This window comes from Grampus griseus (genome assembly GCF_964374135.1).
Source record: "Grampus griseus genome assembly, chromosome: 8".
NCBI lineage: Eukaryota > Metazoa > Chordata > Mammalia > Artiodactyla > Delphinidae > Grampus > Grampus griseus.
Window position 1 is genome coordinate 73,078,026 of NC_139002.1, and position 19,697 is coordinate 73,097,722.

Sequence of the window (19,697 nt, forward strand, 5' to 3'; positions counted from 1 at the left end):
GTCTTATTTTCTGCTGGTAATACAGCTGATCTCTGCAAGGAGAATGGTGTTCTGAAAAAACAAAATTCTTTAGTAGTCCTCCTATACTCAAATATTTGAGAATTCCTAATCTAAGAAAAATCTTCTCTCATCCTTTTCACTCATTCATTTTATTAAGTACTGTAGATACAGAAAAATCAGGATTGCTAAGACAAATAGTTTTGCTCACCATCCAGTTCTACAAGAGTTACATCGTAACCCACTACAGTTGCTGACCACCAGTGCACTCTGAGAGGAAATTAACAACAGGATGAGGCCCTCTGCTTTGGACAAAGCAGGCCCCTCATAGATGTATATCTCAGGAAGAATTTTAATCACCCCAGATTTTTGCACCTTCCCATACATAGAAAAGCACTAAAATCATTAACTTGAGATATCTATTCTTTGTGATTAGCAGTAATCTTTTACCAAGATGTAGGCTTAACTTGCAGTTATTTCCTTGCCAAAAATCATATATAAACTGTCTTCTCTATATACACTATTGATAGTATGTATAAAATAGATAACTAATGAGAACCTACTGTATAGCACAGGAAACTTCTACTCATTGCTCTGTGGTGACCTGAATGGGAAGGAAATCCAGAAAAGAGGGGATATATGTATATGCATTGCTGATTGACTTTGTTGTACAACAGAAACTAACACAATATTGTAAAGCAACTATACTCCAATAAAAATTTAAAAATAAAATAACATAAAATATACTGTCTTCTCCCCTACCTCTTCAGAGCAGTTTCCTCAGGGCTAAGTGGCTGTTAGCTGGGCTATAGTCCTCAGCAAGACCCTGAATAAAACTTAAACTCACAACTCTCATCTTGTGTGTTTTTCTCTGAGTCAACAGTTTCTAGTAGAATATGAGGCACAGTGGTGCGAACAAGACAAATAAAATAATTCCTGAAATCAGTCACTTTATAATCAACTAGGGAGAAAAAGACAAATCATACACACACACACACACACACACACACACACACACACACACGCACACACCCCCCTCATAAGGGAAACGTAAGCAAGGTCCAATGTCGGAACTTAGAGGACAGAGGGATCACATTGAGTTAAAAGTAACCATAGAAAACTTCCTAAGGGAAGTAGCACTGGAGCTGATTAGGTTTTCTCACAAGGAAAAAAGAAAGGGTAGCAGGTAGGGCAGCAATAAGCAAAGATACAGAGGATATATTTGGAGAATACAAGTTTAGTCTTTGGTTGAAACACAGGACACAAGCAACAGAAAAATGAAAGATAAAGCTGGAACAGTAATTCAGTCACAAAGTACAAGGCACTGAATCTCAAACTAAGGAACCTGCACAAATTTTAATTTGGTAGGCAACAGAAAGGCATTGAAGAATTTGGCGTTGGGAGATCACATAATTTCTGTGAAGTGCTGTGGGTAGACACTAGAAAACAAAGACTTGAGAAAAGGTGGGAGGGGTGGTGCGGAACTAAAGACAAGGCCTTTCAATTACTCAAGAAATCTGGTGGAGAAGGAGAAAACCTCTCGACCTTGTGAGCAGGGGAGACGCAGATTTGTAGATAGCAGCTAAAAGAAAAGGCTTTAGAATGAAAGGGACTAAAGGGACTTCCCTGGTGGTCCAGTGGTTAAGACGCTGTGCTCCCAATGCAGGGGGCCCAGGTTTGATCCCTGGTCAGGGAACTAGATTCCTGCATGCTGCAACCAAAGATTCTACAGCCACAACTAAGATCCTGTGTGACCCAACTAAGACCTGGAGCAGGCAAATAAATAAATAATTTTTTTAAAAAATGAAAGGGACTGAAAATACAAGAAAAAGAAAATAAAATCACTGTACAAGATCCTAAGAAAGACAGAAAGGAATGACATCAGGACCACAGCGGCTATCTCTTCCACTTGCAATCTTAAAACAATCTCTGAGACGGATAGACCATTTGGTCTTGATCTCAGTGAAGAGAGAATGACCTGGAAATTATGACCTAACAGAGTAAAAAACCTAGTAAGTTTCTATTTTTCGGAAAAAGACTTAATAGAGACGAGAATGAAAAAGGAATAGCATAAACAATGTCAGTTCTCAAGAGAAGTTGCTAGTGATAGTGTTGAGCCAACTCCAAACTTATATTTTTCTTTGCGTTTACTCTCTGAAATGACTCCTTTCCCTCCAGATCTACTTACTAAAATCTGCCCAGCCTTTCAGGCCCAGCGTAAGTCCCACTTCCCAGAATTCTCAAAGTGGAAGACTCATAGGTAATTCAGTGCACACATCCACGTAATTCAGGAATTAGTCTTGTGCTGGATCCCTGAACACTTTCAGCAAGGGAAAGGAATTGCTCCCTCTCATGAAGCTGCCCATTCCACTCCTCCACAGCTCTCACTGTTATAAGGTACTTTTTCTACTATTGGGCTGAAACCTGATGACTTGGAGCTTTTATTTCCAACTGTGGCTTCTACAGTTTAAGGAAATAAGTTCACTCCTTTCAAAACAGTCCTTCAGTATTTGAAAAGTGTTATGAGGTCTTCTAAAAATTCATCAACCCCAGTTCTTCCTGACCTGACAATGTCCAAATTCCTCTCTGTTCTGATCAGCTTTCCACACAAGAGCTTTAGTTTGCCTAAAAATGTGGTCTCCAGAACTGAACATAAATCTCCTTAAGTAGCTGGATACACAGAATAGAGTAGAAACACTAAGTTCCTTGACCTGGACACTAAATTTCTATGTTACATCCTAAAAAAGTATCAGACTTTTTTTTCCAGATATGTTTTTAAAGTAGCCATGTCACACTTTTTTTTTTAACATCTTTATTGGAGTATAATTGCTTTACAATGTGCCATGTCACACTTTTGATTCAACAGAGCAAGCAGTTAACTAAAACCCAAAGAAATTTTCAAATAAAATGAATATAATCTTCCTAGCCAGTACCTAGATACAGTAGAATTGAGCTCAAATTGAAAGTTGCCATTAATCAAATGTGATAATGGATATAAAAAGTACCTAGAAAATTTAAAACTGTTCAAACAAGAACAGCAGAATGCTGATAACTGTTAAAGTTTGGTTAGGTGCACATGAGGGTTCGTTATATTATCCTGTCTACTTTTGTCTGTTTTAAATTTTCTTGAACAAGATTTCTTATTGAAGTATAGTTAATTTACAATGTTGTGTTAGCTACAAGTGTGCAGCACAGTGATTTCGTCACATATATTCAAGATTTTGTTAAGTATGTGCTTAACAACAAAAAGCTCTGTACAAACCTTTCATTCTATAAACTTTCTGTGCCTCCACGGTTTAATATATTCTGTTCCTTGAACCTTCCTCCATCTAACAAAACACTATCTTCCTACAGATCCGAGTTTAACTATTACTTCTGTTAAGTCTGTCACACTGTTAGCCTAGCAAAAAACTAAGCAAATAGAAGGTGGTCATAAATGCTTACCAAAGTCAATGAAAGAACTTTTTGAAGTGTTGACTTGCCCAAGGTCACAGAGTTCACAAGTAGAGCTGAGACTAGAATCCACTAATCCTGAGTCCAAATCTAATTACCTTTCCATTTCCCCGCACTGCTCGATGGTAACTAAAGGAGCAGTAGAATCAAGAAAAGTCTTTTCTCTTCGTCCTAGTACTCACTTTTATTCATTTTAATGGACTAGTGTTTGCTGCGCAAACAACCAATGCAAATCACAGCTTTCTTTCTTCCCCACTAGGGGCGTGGAAGGAAGAGGAGGCAAAAGAGAAAAGAAAGGAAGCAAAAATTAAAGATGTTATGCGGAGGGGAAGTACGAGAGTCCCTCATTCCCGTAATGGGGATCTTTAAACCCAAGTAACAGAGAACAACTCTTCACCTCAGACCAAGAAATGGCGACTCACTCATTCATGCACTCAGCATGCCTCGCACACCCCACTGCAGACAGTTCCTGACCACAAGCTCCCTGACTAGCGGAACTCCTAACTTTTTAGCAGCAGTAACTTTAATACTATACTCAGATCTCTTGAAAGGAGCCTCGGTAATCAAGTTTTCAAAGCCAGGCTCACAGCCTGTAGGTCTCAGCCTCTCTCCACCATCTCCAGGCCGGTAGTCCCCAAATTCCAATGGGTCACACCCTCTCTCCCAGCTGGGTGCCGTTAACACTCACCGCGCACTAAGAGCCGCACCTGAACTTCAGTCTCCCCTCCTGCTCCTCCCCTCCCTGGCTTACGTCATCCCGGAGCGCCGGGGACGCTGGGACAAAGCTGTTAACTGTACTTCCTCGTCACGTGACAGGTTACGCCCCTGCTGGCGCGTGGTCCCTCCCCCTCGGGCCGCCGTCGTGATTACGCTCTCTGTGGCCTGCAGTAAGCGGGCCGCTGCCGGCCGAAGACGCAGCGCCGATCGGGACCGGAGGAGCTCTAGGCCAAAGGGGTGAGCCAGGCAGGATCCCGGGACTCTTCACCACTTAAAGCCGGCGAGAGGAAATGAAACAGGCGGGCACCGGCGGGGAAGGGAGGGAACTAGCGGAAGGTGTCATGGCGGCCGCGCTCTGGGGTCACGTGCCCCGCAGGCCCGCCTTGGTACTTCCGGTCACGTGCCTTCAGAGTTCTCGCAGCCAGCGATGGAGGCGAGACCCCCCGGTAACAGAGGCGGTGGCGACGGCTGCGGCTGCTGGGTTTCAGCCTCTTCCCGGCAGCGTCTCTAAGAAGCGCAGCGGAACTCGACTCGACCTAGCTCAGTAACTTACTCCTTGCCCAAGGCCGTAGCTCCCACCTGGTAAGTTTAGACCGAAGAATGGGGGTGGGCGGGCGGGTGAAGAGCTGACAGGCCTGGGGGCCGCAGGACGGCGCGGAATCTGCCTCTTTTTCCTGTGTCCCTGTCGCCGTTGCCACAACTCCCAAGCCTGCGGTCTCGTAGCCCTTTATTATTCTGACGCGACGAAGAGGCGACCCCTAATCTACTTGTCTGTAGGAAGCCTTCTCTCTCCACTGAAAGCAGGGACTCGAAGATTTATTCAAAGCCGGGATCAGACTTGGCTCATGAGGATGAAGGACACGGAGGCCTCTCTGGGGCTGAGAAGTCCGTCCCGTTAGAAAATGTGCTGTTGAGTCTTTTGGTTTCTGTAAGGGAAAAGCTTTTACCTTAGTGTCCACACACCTTTTGCTTTACCTGTCAAACTTACCACTCTTAAAATCTTCTTAACATGTGTGCTAGGCCAACCCCCTACACACACATCACATTTTGGTCTGTGCCCAATTTGATCATCTTTAAGCACCAACACATGGAAGTAAATAATTATTTTAGAAATTCCCCAGTGTTCTCAGAGACTGCATTGTTTAAGGAAGTGTATTCAGTTGACTCTTAAATGCCCGCTTTAGGGTCTGTAAAATGGGGGGCGGGAGGAGAGAGATAAAAACAACCTTTTGCCCATCAGAAGACCCAGTTTTAAAAACATACAAAAACTAAGTGGTTTAAAATATACCTTGCAGTAAGTACTGATTCCATAAAGGAGTGGAACAATTTTTCCCGTTGAATTCTTACCAGAAACCCCAACATACAAAGCAGCATGCCATGGTGGAATTGAGTTTGGGAGCGCTCAGCCTCCCCTCTTGGAACACAGTGTGAACATCATGAACTGGGCTTTGGTAACTAAGCCAAAGCTGCCAACCCTAAGATCGATTTAAAAAAATCAAAACTAGAACAAATGAGATGGAGAGGTCACAACAGAGGGGAAGGTAACCTCTAGTATCAGGCTTATGGCTTACAAAAGATCTAGACTCTGGAAAGAACTTTGTACCTTTTAGCAGACCAAAATCCATTATTTGGAAGAGAGAATTTGGAGGCATTAAACCTGTTCTGCTACTCTCACTCATCTGACATTTGGCAGGGCATCAGACTGATGAGCTTTGAGTCTCTCCTAGGGGATATTAAATACATATGGTAGTGCTAATGTTAAAAAAAATCCACACAAATGCAGAGAGGGCTCTTTAAAAATACTAGGAAGGTTGGTGCAAAGAGAGAGGAATCAGTTTAAAAGAATGCACCCAACGATCAGCTTCAGTCAGTTGTGGCTGCCTCCTGTACGACCTGCTCTCAAGGCTTATATCTTATCCCTGCTGGGCTGTCTTTACACCTTTTAGCCCTGCTTTTCTGCGCTGCTGGTTTTTCCCTTACCATCAGAATGTTGTCAGGTGTACCTTGAGCTTTCCTACCATTTTGACCACTATTTCTACTTCATGGATGCTGCTACTAGAAGTGTCTTTGGGGACTTCCTTGGTTTTCCAGTGATTAAGACTCCCTGTTTCCACTGTAGGGGGCATGGGTTCGATCCCTGTTCAGGGAACTAAGATCCCACATGCCACATGGCATGGCCAAAAAAAAATGTTTTTTTAATTTAAAAAAAAAAAAAGTGTCTTTGTCCCTTCCTCCTTTTTCTCTTTCCTGCCTGCAATGTGACAGTGTCAGGCATCCATCTAATAGTCCCTCCTTGCTCCATTTATGATTACCAACTGATTGCTCTTCTCTCAATTTTGGTATCGTACTCTTTGTCAGCATGCAGTATTTATTAGTGAATATGAGCATACTCTTCCCTCTATCTTGCGTCTCTGTCGCATTTTCCTCCTCCTGCCTCTCCCATCACTGCTGTAAAATGAAAAAGTGCTCGGTCTTAAAATTGCTACCTCAGTTATTCCCTTTAATATCTTCTTTATGTGTGTAACTATCCTTAAAACAGTACATTTTGGTCACTCTTTACATACTTTCAAGGTCTTATTCCCTGTAGTGCTGAATTGTTAACATTTTTTAGGATTGCCCGATGGCAAGCAGCATTCCAGTCTCCATTTTGTATGCTGGCAGACACAGAAGCGCTTTCTCTAATAACAGTCCTCCTTTTAGTGAGTGATAAGGAGTTTATATTTCACTTGTTGCCTTCTTTTCGTCTGCCCCATTTATCTCTGCACATTGGAAAAGGAGATGTAGGTGATGGAAATGCAGAGACATGAGATGTAGGAAATGGAAATTTAAAGATTTCTCCTGAATAGTTTCAAATTCTTCCTATCCCTGTTTACTTATAAGCCAGTTATTGGAATCTGTGAGGAATGGTACTCTGATCTGTGAGTTGAGAGCTTTAGTGCTTCCTGGAGTTTAGCCGAGGATGTCTGTACAATGGCTTCTTGTTATGTATTAACCAAGACTGTATTCTTTTAACAACAGAGATCTTAAATTGATGTCATAGGTATTTATTGGACTATTCCTATGGACTAAAATATGCTGCTGGGCTCTGTATTGCCATGAATACAACACATGCAGCCTCTTCCCTTCTTTATGAAACTTGCGGTCTTTCGGGGAGAAAGGCATTAAAAGAATTACATTAAAAATTAATTGCAGGGACTTCCCTGGTAGCTCAGTGGTTGGGAATCCGCCTGCCAATGCAGGGGACATGGGTTCGAGCCCTGGTCCAGGAAGATCCCACATGCCACGGAGCAACTAAGCCTGCGCACCACAACTACTGAGCCTGCACTCTAGAGCCCGTGAGCCACAACTACTGAAGCCCATGTGCCTAGAACCTGTGTTCAACAAGAAGAGAAGCCACCGCAATGAGAAGGCTGTGCACCGCAGCAAAGAGTAGCCCCTGCTCGCGGAAACTAGAGAAAGCCTGCGCGCAGCAATGAAGACCCAACGCAGCCAAAAATAAATTCATTAATTAATTTTAAAAAATTAATTGCAATAGTGATAAGTGTTGTGAAGGGAAGAATACTGTAACTTTGAAACTTAGACAGAAAATGAGTAAAAGCTAGTTGATGGAAAGGGAGGAGAATGTGCAGAGGCTCAGCACAAGGCATGCATGTGCCTTTAGCCTCAAGCAAGTAAATATTTAACTGCAAATGAATAAATGCCTTTACTGGAGGATTTTGCTATTTAAAGAAGTCTTGTGGCAGATTATTTCATAAAGTAAATAATCTTTTAAGTAAAGCTAGATCTTCATCAAGCCACTTTGTTTAAATATAACTGCACCGGTGTTTTTCATAAAATATTCTGTGGCTCTTACAGAGTTCTACTAGAAAGAAGTTTTTGCCACCCAAGGAGCCACCTTCAAGAAAAATCTAGAAATCATAGAAGCCCTTGTAGGATGGTCCTACTGGTTCTATTAAACTTCCTAAAACTGGTCCTTGTACAATTAACAGAGGTGCTACAGATGACCAGGGAAATTTGCCAAGCAGGTTAGCTGTGAGACAATTGACTAGTTATTCCCAGTGTTCAATAACTTATCTCTGATTTATTTTTAAAGCTCCCTCTAAATAGATTTTAATATGAATGGTTTTACATGCTATGCATAAGAGGCTATGTTTTTCCCCAATTGATTTAAAGTAGCCAACTCTAATAGTTCTATTAATCTAATTTATTCTCCACTTTACAGTTTCTCTGTTTTCATGCATCTTTCTCCTTATCTTCCCATCTCAGAAAGGTTTTTTTGTTCTTTTCCAAAGTTAACACTTTATTTGTGCCCATAAGCCCAGTTAATTGGTGACTTGCTCTGTCAGCTGTAACCTTGTGTTTCCTCCATATATGGACATATTTTAAATTATCCTGTAATTATCTGCTTATCCCCCTCCACACACACACCTCTCCTATCTTTCTCAGATTTTAATTCATGTTTCCTAAAATGTGATTCATATGATATGCAGTTTAATTTTACATAGTATAGACAGGTTTTTAAATGTTTTTAATAGTTACGTGTTTATTATAATGAATATTATAAAATTAATATTAAAATATTTAATGGTTCCATAGATTTTATAAAAATTATTATAAATTAAAGTTTTAATACTAAATAAAAATAGTACACATATTACAGAAATTGAAAATAACAGTTTTAATTCTTACCAACCCTAACACCTTCCCATGTTACCTTATAGATGTGGTTTGATAGAGAACAAACTCTTGGAAAGACATTTTTAGTAACTGCTTTTCTCATTACAAAATACATATTTATTGTAGATAGTCCAGAAAACAAAAAGAACATTCAAATCATCTGTAGTCCTATCACCATAGGTAACCACTATTAAATTGGGTGTATGTCTCTCCAGTCATATATATTTGCAAAATAGCATAATGGAACTCTAAGGTCAGACTGATCCAGATTCAAACCCAGTTCTACTTCTTGGTGCTTTGGGAAAGCATCTTGATCTCTCAGACCCAATTTCCTTTATCTGCAGAATAGAACTAACTAATAATAGAACCTACCTCAGGATTGTTAACTGGGGACTGAATGAGATAATGCCTATGAAGAATTTAGCCCAATGCCTGGCACGTATTACAAGCCTTCAATAAATTTTAGAAGGTTTTTTAAAATTTAAGAATATGGAATCAAACTACATGCTTTTTTTGCTTGCTTTGATCACCTAACAGTTTATCTTTTCATGTCATTAAATAGTCCTTTAAGGAATTCCCTGACGGGCCAGTGCTTAGGACTGTGCATTTTCATTGACGGGCCCAGGTTCAATCCCTGGTTGGGAAATTTAAATCCCACAAGCTGCGGCACAGCCAAAAAAAAAAAAATAGTTCTTTAAAACAGTGGTTTTCAAACTTTTTAAGCGACAGTAATCCTCTAATCAAAATCTTTGGAGGACATCAAATAAGTTAATCAGTTAAAAGATGGTATTATATATTAAGAATTTTGACCCTTTATCATATATAATATATGGATATTAAAACTGGAGATTGTAAAGTAACATGGGAAAATGTTTTCAATGGCAAATAAACAAGATAATTAACTTGGCTGTACTTCATGATTACATTTGTAAGGTGAGTACAGATAAGCACAATTTAAAATTAAGAAAATTGATGTTAAAGTTGTGAGATTGTGGCATTTTTTAAATCCCTTTTTGTTAACTTACTAGGCTCTGTCCCAACATTTATAAATGCCCACATAATACAGACTATTTCTACCTGCGTGACTCAGCAGCACCTCACACTCATTTTCAGAGCCGAATTCCTTGCCTTCACTTTCAAACTTGTTTTTCCTTGTTACTGTTTCTGTGAGTGGCATCGCTGTACTCATGTCAGTTAGGCTTAAAAGTGGGGTATGAGCAAGCAGCTGTGATACCTCCTTCAGCACAGTGTCTATTCATCCTGCTTCCTCAGTACTCCTCCTTGTCTCTTCCTCTCCATTCTCACTGCCACCAGCCTGGTTCAGACCCTTTCTGGTCCTCCCTTCAGTCTCTCTCATATTGCCTCAGATTAATTTCCTAAAATACAAATCACTCCCTTATTCAAATCTTTAGAAGTTTTCTGTTGTCTGCCACATAGGGGGGTATTCTCCACTATCTTCCTCCATCTTAACTGTCCAACTTCATATCCCACTGATCCCCACTATGAACTTTGTGCTACATCCAGAGTGGACTACTAACCATTTGCAGAGTCTGGAGCCTTTGCCCCAAGCCATTCTCTTTGCCTATAATGCTTATTGCCTTTTCTCTGTCAAAACCCTCATTCAAGACCCAATTCATAACTAACTTCTGTATAAAAAAGAATAAACTACCAATACATGTAATAATGTGGTGAATTTCCAAAAACATGTTAAGCGAAAAGCTAGAGACAAAAGCATACATAGTGCCTGAATTCCATTTATATGAAATCCTAGTACAGATAAAAACTAATCTGTGGTGATAGAAATCAGAAAACAGTTGCTCGAGGGCGGGAGGAAGAGAATTGACTAGAAGGGGACATGAGAGAACTTGGGGGGTGATGGAAATGTTCTCTGTCTTGTTTTGGGTAATGGTACACGGGTGTATACAGTTGCCAAAACGCATCAAACGGAACACCTAAGGACTATGCATTTAGTGATTTGCATCTTGTTTGTTCAGTTAATTATAACTGAATTATTTTTATTGCCCTAAGATATCTGTGACAAATATTTGACAAAGCCTCTCATGTGAAAAAGTTAATTGCCTCTGAGTCCTAATTCAGAACTGTTTTTTGTCTCCCTTTTGGGACTTTACACATTCTAATTTGTATACACACACACACATCTTGCTCACTAGACTGGAAGCTTTCTCAAAGCAGAAATCACTACTGGCAGACATTTGTCTTCAGGTAATCCCTAGACTTCTTGGCTCAGTACAGAACTATTGAATAAATGTATTCACACTGACCCTTTTCCTTTCCATTTTTGGGGTGGAGTAGCCTGTAAGGAAACTAAAAGGGAAGATCTGGCTATTCAAAATTCAGGTAGTCAACTTCAGAGAAATTAAAATTTCACTCTTTTTTTTTTTACTTGTATTTTTGATTTTTAAATCACTGTTTCAGTGAATAAGAAATGTTACAATAAAGCTTCACTTGTTTGCTCAAATTTAATTCTTATGACACTTAGATATGCTAACTTCTCTGAAATTATAATTTGTACCTGAAGAAGTAAATATTTTTAAGTTATATTTTAAATCATTCCTTTGGGAATGAAAGCTAAAGTCATAACTTCACCAGAAATGGCATATATGTGCCATTTGTGCCACCACTTTCCCCATCGCAGCCCATGGCAGACTTCATCAATCATGGCATCTTTCCTGTTGAGCCCAAACAGCTTCAAAATCCTTTTCAGCCTCATATTACAGACAGCTACACTCAAGACTCTAGGATTTGGGTTGAGTGACTTAAGATTCCCAGGATGGGGTGAACCTGGGGGGAGCTCCAAGCTGTTTCTTCCTAGGTAACAAATTAGCCATATACAAATGAATCTTCCGCTTAGACTGGAGAGCAGTTGAAGACATTTGATTGTTAAAAGATGGGGAAGATAGGGCTTCCCTGGTGGCGCAGTGGTTGAGAGTCCGCCTGCCGATGCAGGGGACACGGGTTCGTGCCCCGGTCCGGGAAGATCCACATGCCGCGGAGCAGCTGGGCCCGTGAGCCATGGCCGCTGGGCCTGCGCGTCCGGAGCCTGTGCTCCGCAACAGGAGAGGCCACGACAGTGAGAGGCCCGCGTACCACAAAAAAAAAAAAAAAAAAGATGGGGAAGATAGCATCTGAAGTGTTGTGTTAAATTCTTTCAGTTTTTTTTTTTTAAGCATATTAGACCGGGTTTTAGATCTAGGAGTGGTTTTAGGAAGGTCACACAAACCCTTTGGCTCCTAGTTTTTTCAGTTGAAACAAATTTGAACTAAATATCCAATAGAGTGCTGTGTAATTCTAAAGTTCTGCAATATAGGTTACAGACCACATATTTGTAGTCAAATCATGTGTTTAAGATTTAATAATATAACAGGAAAATAAATTGAAAATACTGATTAGCATATGTGGAAATGGTTTGAAAACTGCCAGGTGTTGTCAACTTGCAGTGTTGTGTAAATTCATACCTGTGGTATGAGCAAAATGAAATTTGATTTTAAAGGAATAACGCCATACAGCTTTATCTTCAACTCGGAAAGAGGGAAAAGACTTTTTTCCCTCCTTATTACTCATTTTAGATTTGGAAGGGACTCAAGTCAATGAATCCAACCCTAACTGAGATGTGAAATCTTTTTGTCTTTTTTAGCACCTTCTAGCCGTCATGGCGACTTCATCTGAAGAAGTTTTGCTGATTGTAAAGAAGGTGCGACAGAAGAAGCAGGATGGAGCTCTGTACCTCATGGCAGAAAGAATTGCTTGGGCACCTGAAGGCAAAGATAGATTTACCATCAGCCATATGTATGCAGATATTAAATGTAAGTCGGCTATACTAAGTCTGATGTATGTCATATTTGTTAGTAACTTTATAAGAAGACTGATTATACAGTCTCTGTGGGGTTTTTATTATAATGTCAAAAAATCAACTGTATAAAAATAATTATAGAGTAGGATCATTGAATATATATTATTCTGTAACCTGTCTTTTCTACAATAATAGAGTATGTACAGCTTTACATGTGTAAATCTACCTCACATAAAGATCTCCACACATACCATCTTTTTTTTTTTTTTTTTTTTGCGGTATGTGGGCCTCACTGATGTGGCCTCTCCCGTTGCGGAGCACAGGCTCCGGACGCGCAGGTTCAGCGGCCATGGTTCAACGGGCCCAGCCGCTCCGCGGCATGTGGGATCCTCCCAGATCGGGGCACGAACCCGCGTCCCCTGCATCGGCAGGCGGACTCTCAACCACTGCGCCACCAGGGAAGCCCCATACCTTCTTTTAAGAGTTGCATAATAGTCCACTGAATGGATTTACACTTATGTATTTAACCAGTCCACTATTGAAGGACATTTAGGAAGTTTTCAGAATTTTATTATTGAAAACAATGTTGCAGTATTGGTCTATGCACTAATATTTTTTTGAGGTTTTATGTATGGAATACATCCCTGCAGTGGGCTTACAGGTTCAAATGGTTCATGCATTTAAAATCTTGATAGATGGACTTCTCTGGTGGCGCAGTGGTTAAGAATCCCAACTGCCAATGCAGGGGACATGGGTTCAAGCCCTGGTCCGGGAAGATCCCACATGCTGCAGAGCAACTAAGCCCATGCACCACAACTACTGAGCCTGTACTCTAGAGCTCGCGAGGCACAGCTGCTGAGCCTGCATGCCACAGCTACTGAAGCCCTTGTGCCTAGAGCCCGTGCTCCGCAACTAGAGAAGCCACCGCAATGAGAAGCCCGCGCACCGCAACAAAGAGGAGCCCCCGCTCGCCACAGCTAGAGAAAGCCCACGTGCAGCAACGAAGACCCAGTGCAGCCAAAAATAAATAAATTAATTTATTTTAAAAAAAAGCTTGATAGATGATGCCAGATTGCCCTGGCATAAAATTGTATCTTTTAAGTAAAGTCGTCTAATCTTTGGTTATGTGGCCATCCATCATCTGTTGAGAAAATAGACTTAGTTTTTTACTAAATGTAGATGGGAGGAATACAGAGCATAATATTTTTATATCCTTTTTATGATTTTCAGGTATGAAAGCTAACATCAAAACCCCTTCTCTTTTCAAATTTGCAAAATTAACTTTGAATTTATTACCCAAAGGACATGGTACTTTGTGGCTCAATAATAATTAGGTTTAAAGGCACCAAGTGAATCCTGGGATTTAGAACCTGTACTCTGAAAGGGATTTCTGCAATTCACCTAACTAAAAGATCTTGAATAGGAGGGACCCCAGGGGAGTTGGGTAACAAAGCCCTCAACAAATTGTGGTATCTTAACTGTGACCATTAATATGGATTCATTTATTTTCCTGGATATGAGATTCTTCTCCTAGATAAAATCCTGAACAGATTTCAAGGAACATGACACCTCAAAACATAGACAATCCTCAACTTGCAAGTGGTCAGTTTACAAATGTCCTTTGTGTATAAACAGTTGCCCTAAGGACTTACCTCTAATTTGCTGCTGGAAATGACCAAGATCATCTTTCTCCACTGAAATAACTGAGAATCTTAATTTTCAAAAGGAAATACTGTTTAAAATTCATCATAATTCAGTACTGCCTAAGCTATCTGGTCTTTGTCCACTCTCCTGGTAACACTACTTCCTTTCAAACCTTTGTTTCTGTGGAGAAATGCCTCACCAAGTTTCTAATAGTAGTCTTAACAAACTAACGTTTGTTCTACAATAGACTCATAAATTAGGAACTGCCTGTATTAGCATTTCTCTTAAACGGGAAGCTAGCCTTACACCTTTGCAAAACACATACTCAATATGATACTTACAGCATGCAATAAAGAATATGCCTTGGGCTTCCCTGGTGGCGCAGTGGTTGAGAGTCCGCCTGCCGATGCAGGGGACGCGGGTTCGTGCCCTGGTCCGGGAGGATGCCACATGCCGCGGAGCGGCTGGGCCCGTGAGCCATGGCCGCTGAGCCTGCGCTCCGCAACGGGAGAGGCCACAAAAAAAAGAATATGCCTATCTTCTGTATTTCAACAATTCTTCTCAGCTGTTGGGGAGGAGAGCACATACCCAAATTTAGATCTGCACCAGATCAGTTTTCATTTTAAGCTGAATATTTGAAAGAATGCTCATTTCTGAAAGAAGCCATTGAAAGTTGTCAATAATACATTACTAAGGTGAAAATTAGCAGTTAGATAGTTAAAAAACTTCAAAAGTAGGCCTCTCAGAGGCACGAGCTAAGATAGAGCAAGAATAAAGCAGTGACTGAGAAGAGATAGTAGAGAGGAGTGATAGTTTGTTTTGGAGGTATGGGATAATGGAACAGGCTGGCTGACAGTGTAAATTGCTTCATATTGCTCTTTTTGGCAGTAAGGTATTTCATCTAAACTGTTGGTTTGGAAGCAGCATTTTCATTGAAAAAGTTCCGTTTATTTAAGTGTTAGTGGGTTGCTTGGGGCAGAGAGCTCTAGGTAATGTGTTCACACTACCATTAGTCACCCATTTAGTGAGACAAAGCCCCTTCATCTGTTTCCCTTATGAAGAAGACAAGTCACGAGGCCCACTTTTTAAGAATACAAGATCTCTATTATGTAGGTATATTTTGACATTTCCAGCTCCAAATTAGTATGAAAATCTTCAAAGTTACAGAAGAGTTTAAAGAATAGTACAATGTATACGTGTATATTGTATGCCATCTAAATATTAGTAATTTTGCCATATTTGCTTTTTTATGTGAGTGTACACTTTGACTGCTTATAATTTTATGACACCAAGAAAATTTTAATAAATATCCAGACCATTGTTGCATTTCCCCAGTTGTCCAAAGTTTTTTATACCTGTGATTTTTTTTTTTTTTAACCAATACCTAGTCTAGGTTCATGTATGTAGTTGTAGCCTCTTTTGTCTGTTCTTTAAGAGTATGGGCTTGTAGAATATCACACAGTCTGATGGTCTCCTCAAGGTTTTGTTTCATTTTTTTCCTGTATACCTGTTTTTCTTATAAAAGTCAGGTCTACAGGCTTGATTATACTCAAGTTAGACATTTTCAGCAAGAACAACACATAAGTGGTGGTGTTGCTATTCTGTCACCTCAGAAAGCCCATAGTGTCAGGTTGTTCCATTTTTAATGAGGCTAAGTTTGGTCACTTGGTTAAAGTGCTGACACCTGATCTCTCAAATGTAAAATTATGTATTTTCCTTCGCAATTAGTAATTAGGCCATGGGCTATGTTTTGGAGTTTTTTGAATCGTGACAAATCATTTTTATTAATGATATTGTCAGTTGGAAGCAGCTATTCAGGGTGGATTCAGGACTCTGGGTTGGCTGTTTAGAAAGCTTTTAAGAAAGCTGCCCAGTTGAGTGGAAACCAAAGCCCTTTAGTATCCGTAGGTGGAAGCAGTGGGTGAGAAGTGCCACACAAAAAGGATACTGAAGAAGGAAGCCAAGTGCTAGCAGCGAATTTGTTGAACCATGCTCTGGTTATATGGGATTATTTGAGAATTGTACATTTCTGCTGAAGCATCAAGATTGGAATAGGGCAACTAAAGCCCAAAGGAAGCCTGAGTCTTGAGAGAAGTAACTTATTGTATGACTTTCCACAGTGTGAGTGTCCTTATCTAACTAGCCTCATGCTTCTTTTTAGGCCAGAAAATCAGTCCAGAAGGAAAAGCTAAAATTCAACTTCAGCTGGTCCTGCATGCAGGGGACACAACTAACTTCCATTTTTCCAATGAAAGCACAGCAGTGAAAGAGCGAGATGCAGTGAAAGACCTTCTTCAGCAGCTGCTGCCCAAATTCAAGAGGAAAGCAAATAAAGAACTGGAAGAGAAAAACAGGTGAAGGAGGAAATGAACAGCCTTTTAAAGAGATGCTAGGTTCTCACCAGTCAAGTAATAGTTTATTTCTCACCCTTGTGCTTTGACAGTGTAGTTTAGGAAAATATGGGCTTCGTTATCTTTACCTCTGTGTTTGGTTATTAACTTTAGCATCTTACTAGCTTTGGCTTTCGGCAGATGAGATAAACTCAGACGAACTGCCTCAAACCTAACATCTGATTAGGAACAGAACTGCGATTCGAAGGTGCTAATAAGGTCCCTTAATTCTCTAGTTCTCTGTCACAGAGAAGATACTAAACCATTAGAAATGTGTATGTGAATAAGAAATCTGAAAGTAGTCATACTGTAAAAAAGTTGAGCAAACATTCTAAAATAATGAGAATTTCTGATAAGATGAATTGTCTTTCTGTGCTTATGGCTCCAGGTGCTTATCACCATGAAAAACTAGTTGCTAGAAAATCTCTCTTCCCCATTCACCTTTTTGTGAAAGAATACAGTACAGTACAAATACAGCCTTTGTATCACTGGAATATAGGGATGAATAAGACCAAATCCATGCCTTCAAAGAGTTTAGCCTTTGCTTCTTCAGACTGACTTCTGTTTATCTGCACTTACATTTGTTCCTCCAAAAATGTTTTTTTGCTTTTAATTACAAATGAACTAAATGACCTCTGCCGCTCAGTCATCACAAAATGAAAGTTGGGTGTTTCATGTGGCTAAAGTCTTTTTTGAATGTTACCTAAATGGTATTTTATTCTAAAAGTTCAATATGTTCGATATATTCTATCACCAGAATGCTGCAAGAAGATCCTGTTTTGTTTCAGCTTTATAAAGACCTTGTTGTGAGTCAGGTGATCAGTGCTGAGGAATTCTGGGCCAATCGTTTAAATGTGAATGCAACAGAGAGTTCTTCCACATCTAATCATAAGCAGGATGTTGGCATTTCTGCAGCATTTCTGGTATGTGACCCTTCTAGATTTCTAAAGGGAAAAAACCGTGGTATATGTATTAACGATGCCACTTCTTTTGTAAAATTTAGCATTTTCTTCAAGTAAATTAGTGGATACTTCAGTATCTATGGTATTCTTCTAAAATAATTTTTAAAATACATACAGTGTCTTTTTTAATTTATATATTTTTTGCCAGTTATATTTTCTTAGTTTTCTGGACTTGACCCTAGTATGCTGGAAATCAAATGGACTTTTGAAAAAGAATGTTATAGCAACTGGACTAATGCTTACTTCCCCTATTACTTTTAAATTTAGGGCTTTCAGCTACCTTTTTTTAATGATTGCAATATTTTACTTACAATGCAAAGTTTAAACGTATAATGACCACCAGGTTATAAAAAAGTAAGATTTGTAAAATGTATCTTAAGAGGAAAATTGAGACTACCTCATGTGTGGAATTAGAAAGTGACGGTAAAACCAAAGCAGTATTTATACATTTAACAAAAATTTGAGTAGCAGTTACGTGTTTGGCATCTTTCTGAGTGCTTAGCAGTGAATTGAATTAATAAGGCCTTCTAAAGAAACCAATCAGATAATATTTAACTACTTAGTAACCAAATAGTTAAATATTTGGTAACTGTATAAGTTTTATGTTAAATCTCCACTAGATATCTGCCTTTGGCCACACTTAAATGTGCCTGTTTGACCATGTTGTATTTTCAAAAAGCAGATTTTACAGTTCACTAAAATTATGTGAAACCAGGTCAGGCTTCTGTGAGCCCTGTCTCTATGCCAAAAGTATAGGTGAGGGACTTATCTCTGTCTGTATTTCATTCAGAGAGTCTATTTTTCCACCTTTGTCCAGTGTTCATTGGGTTCTTAGACATCTTCCCCCAATATTCTAACAAATACAGATATATATGTGGTCTTTATTTTAGGCTGATGTCCGACCCCAAACAGATGGATGTAATGGTCTGAGATACAATTTAACGACTGATATCATTGAGTCCATATTTAGGACCTATCCAGCAGGTAAGAAGAATCAGTTCTTTCAGATAGTTAAAATATTTGTTTGGATGAATTCAGTAATGTATCATTGAAAAGCAAAAGGCTTTACCTTTATTCCTGATGAAGTGCTATAAAATATGTAAAGTACGTTATCCAGTGCCTGACATGTGGTAGATACTAATGGCTTAGCATATAATGTGCTGTCATCAATCCATTGGTATGATGACTTTCCCATTCTTTCCATTGGTGGTTCTTAAACTTTTTTTCTTTAATATTTAAGTTATTTTTTCTTTTTTATGTATATATTTATTTTTGGCTGCATTGGGTCTTAGTTGCGGTGCATGGGCTCTTCGTTGCAGCATGCAGGCTTCTCTCTAGTTGTGGCCTGCTGATTTTTCTCTCTCTAGTTGTGGTGTGCAGGCTCCAGAGCACATGGGCTCCAGAGTGTGTGGGCCCTGTAGTTTGCGGCACACGGGCTCTCTAGTTGAGGTGTGCAGGCTCAGTAGTTGCAGCACGCGGGCTTAGTTGCCCCGCAGCATGTAGGATCTTAGTTCCCCGACCAGGGATCGAACCTGCGTCCCCTGCATTGGAAGATGGATTCTTTACCACTGGACCACCAGGGAAGTTCCTAAACTTTATATACCCTTTAACATACATGAGTAAGATGACATGCTCCAGAGGCATCAATAAATGAGTCTCTACAGCACTAACTCAGATCATCCTTCATTCTGCCTCCCTTGCAGAAATCATCCTAAAAGTATAAATGTTTTGATTCTAGCTCTAGTGATGTACGATGTGCAGCCAAGGTTGAGAGCAGCTGCTTCAGTCATTCTTCTAACTAAACAAAGCTCTCAAGCTATACACTATTCTCTCTTTATACTTCCTCACTCCTGCTCCTTTAGTCCTTAGGAAACATCTCTCTCCCACAGGACTCAGCTCAAGCATCACTTCATTGCCACTTCTGTAAAATCCTGACTATCTTAGGCAGATATAAGCCCCCTCCCCATTCCTTTGATACGGCTCTGTGTCTTACCACATTATAATGTAATTATTTTCTTATCTTTCTGATAATAACATAATTATGTA

General features: G+C 39.9%; 2 protein-coding genes across 2 annotated transcripts in view; one reads left to right on the forward strand and one right to left on the reverse strand.

Moving 5' to 3' along the window:
- Nucleotides 1–4,283, reverse strand: part of HPS5 (HPS5 biogenesis of lysosomal organelles complex 2 subunit 2) — a 44,706-nt gene extending 40,423 nt beyond the window's left edge. The window contains exon 1 of the mRNA XM_082659438.1: nucleotides 4,139–4,283. The gene's annotated coding sequence lies outside the window, so the exon portion shown is untranslated. The remainder of the gene's footprint in view (nucleotides 1–4,138) is intronic.
- A 299-nt stretch (nucleotides 4,284–4,582) lies between these two features.
- The window catches only part of GTF2H1 (general transcription factor IIH subunit 1), a 31,560-nt gene continuing 16,445 nt past the window's right edge, over nucleotides 4,583–19,697 (forward strand). Inside the window, exons 1-5 of the mRNA XM_082659439.1 lie at nucleotides 4,583–4,749; nucleotides 12,500–12,668; nucleotides 16,461–16,653; nucleotides 17,447–17,612; nucleotides 18,542–18,635. Coding sequence (XP_082515565.1) covers nucleotides 12,515–12,668; nucleotides 16,461–16,653; nucleotides 17,447–17,612; nucleotides 18,542–18,635 — 607 coding nt within the window. The 5' untranslated portion in view covers nucleotides 4,583–4,749; nucleotides 12,500–12,514. The remainder of the gene's footprint in view (nucleotides 4,750–12,499; nucleotides 12,669–16,460; nucleotides 16,654–17,446; nucleotides 17,613–18,541; nucleotides 18,636–19,697) is intronic.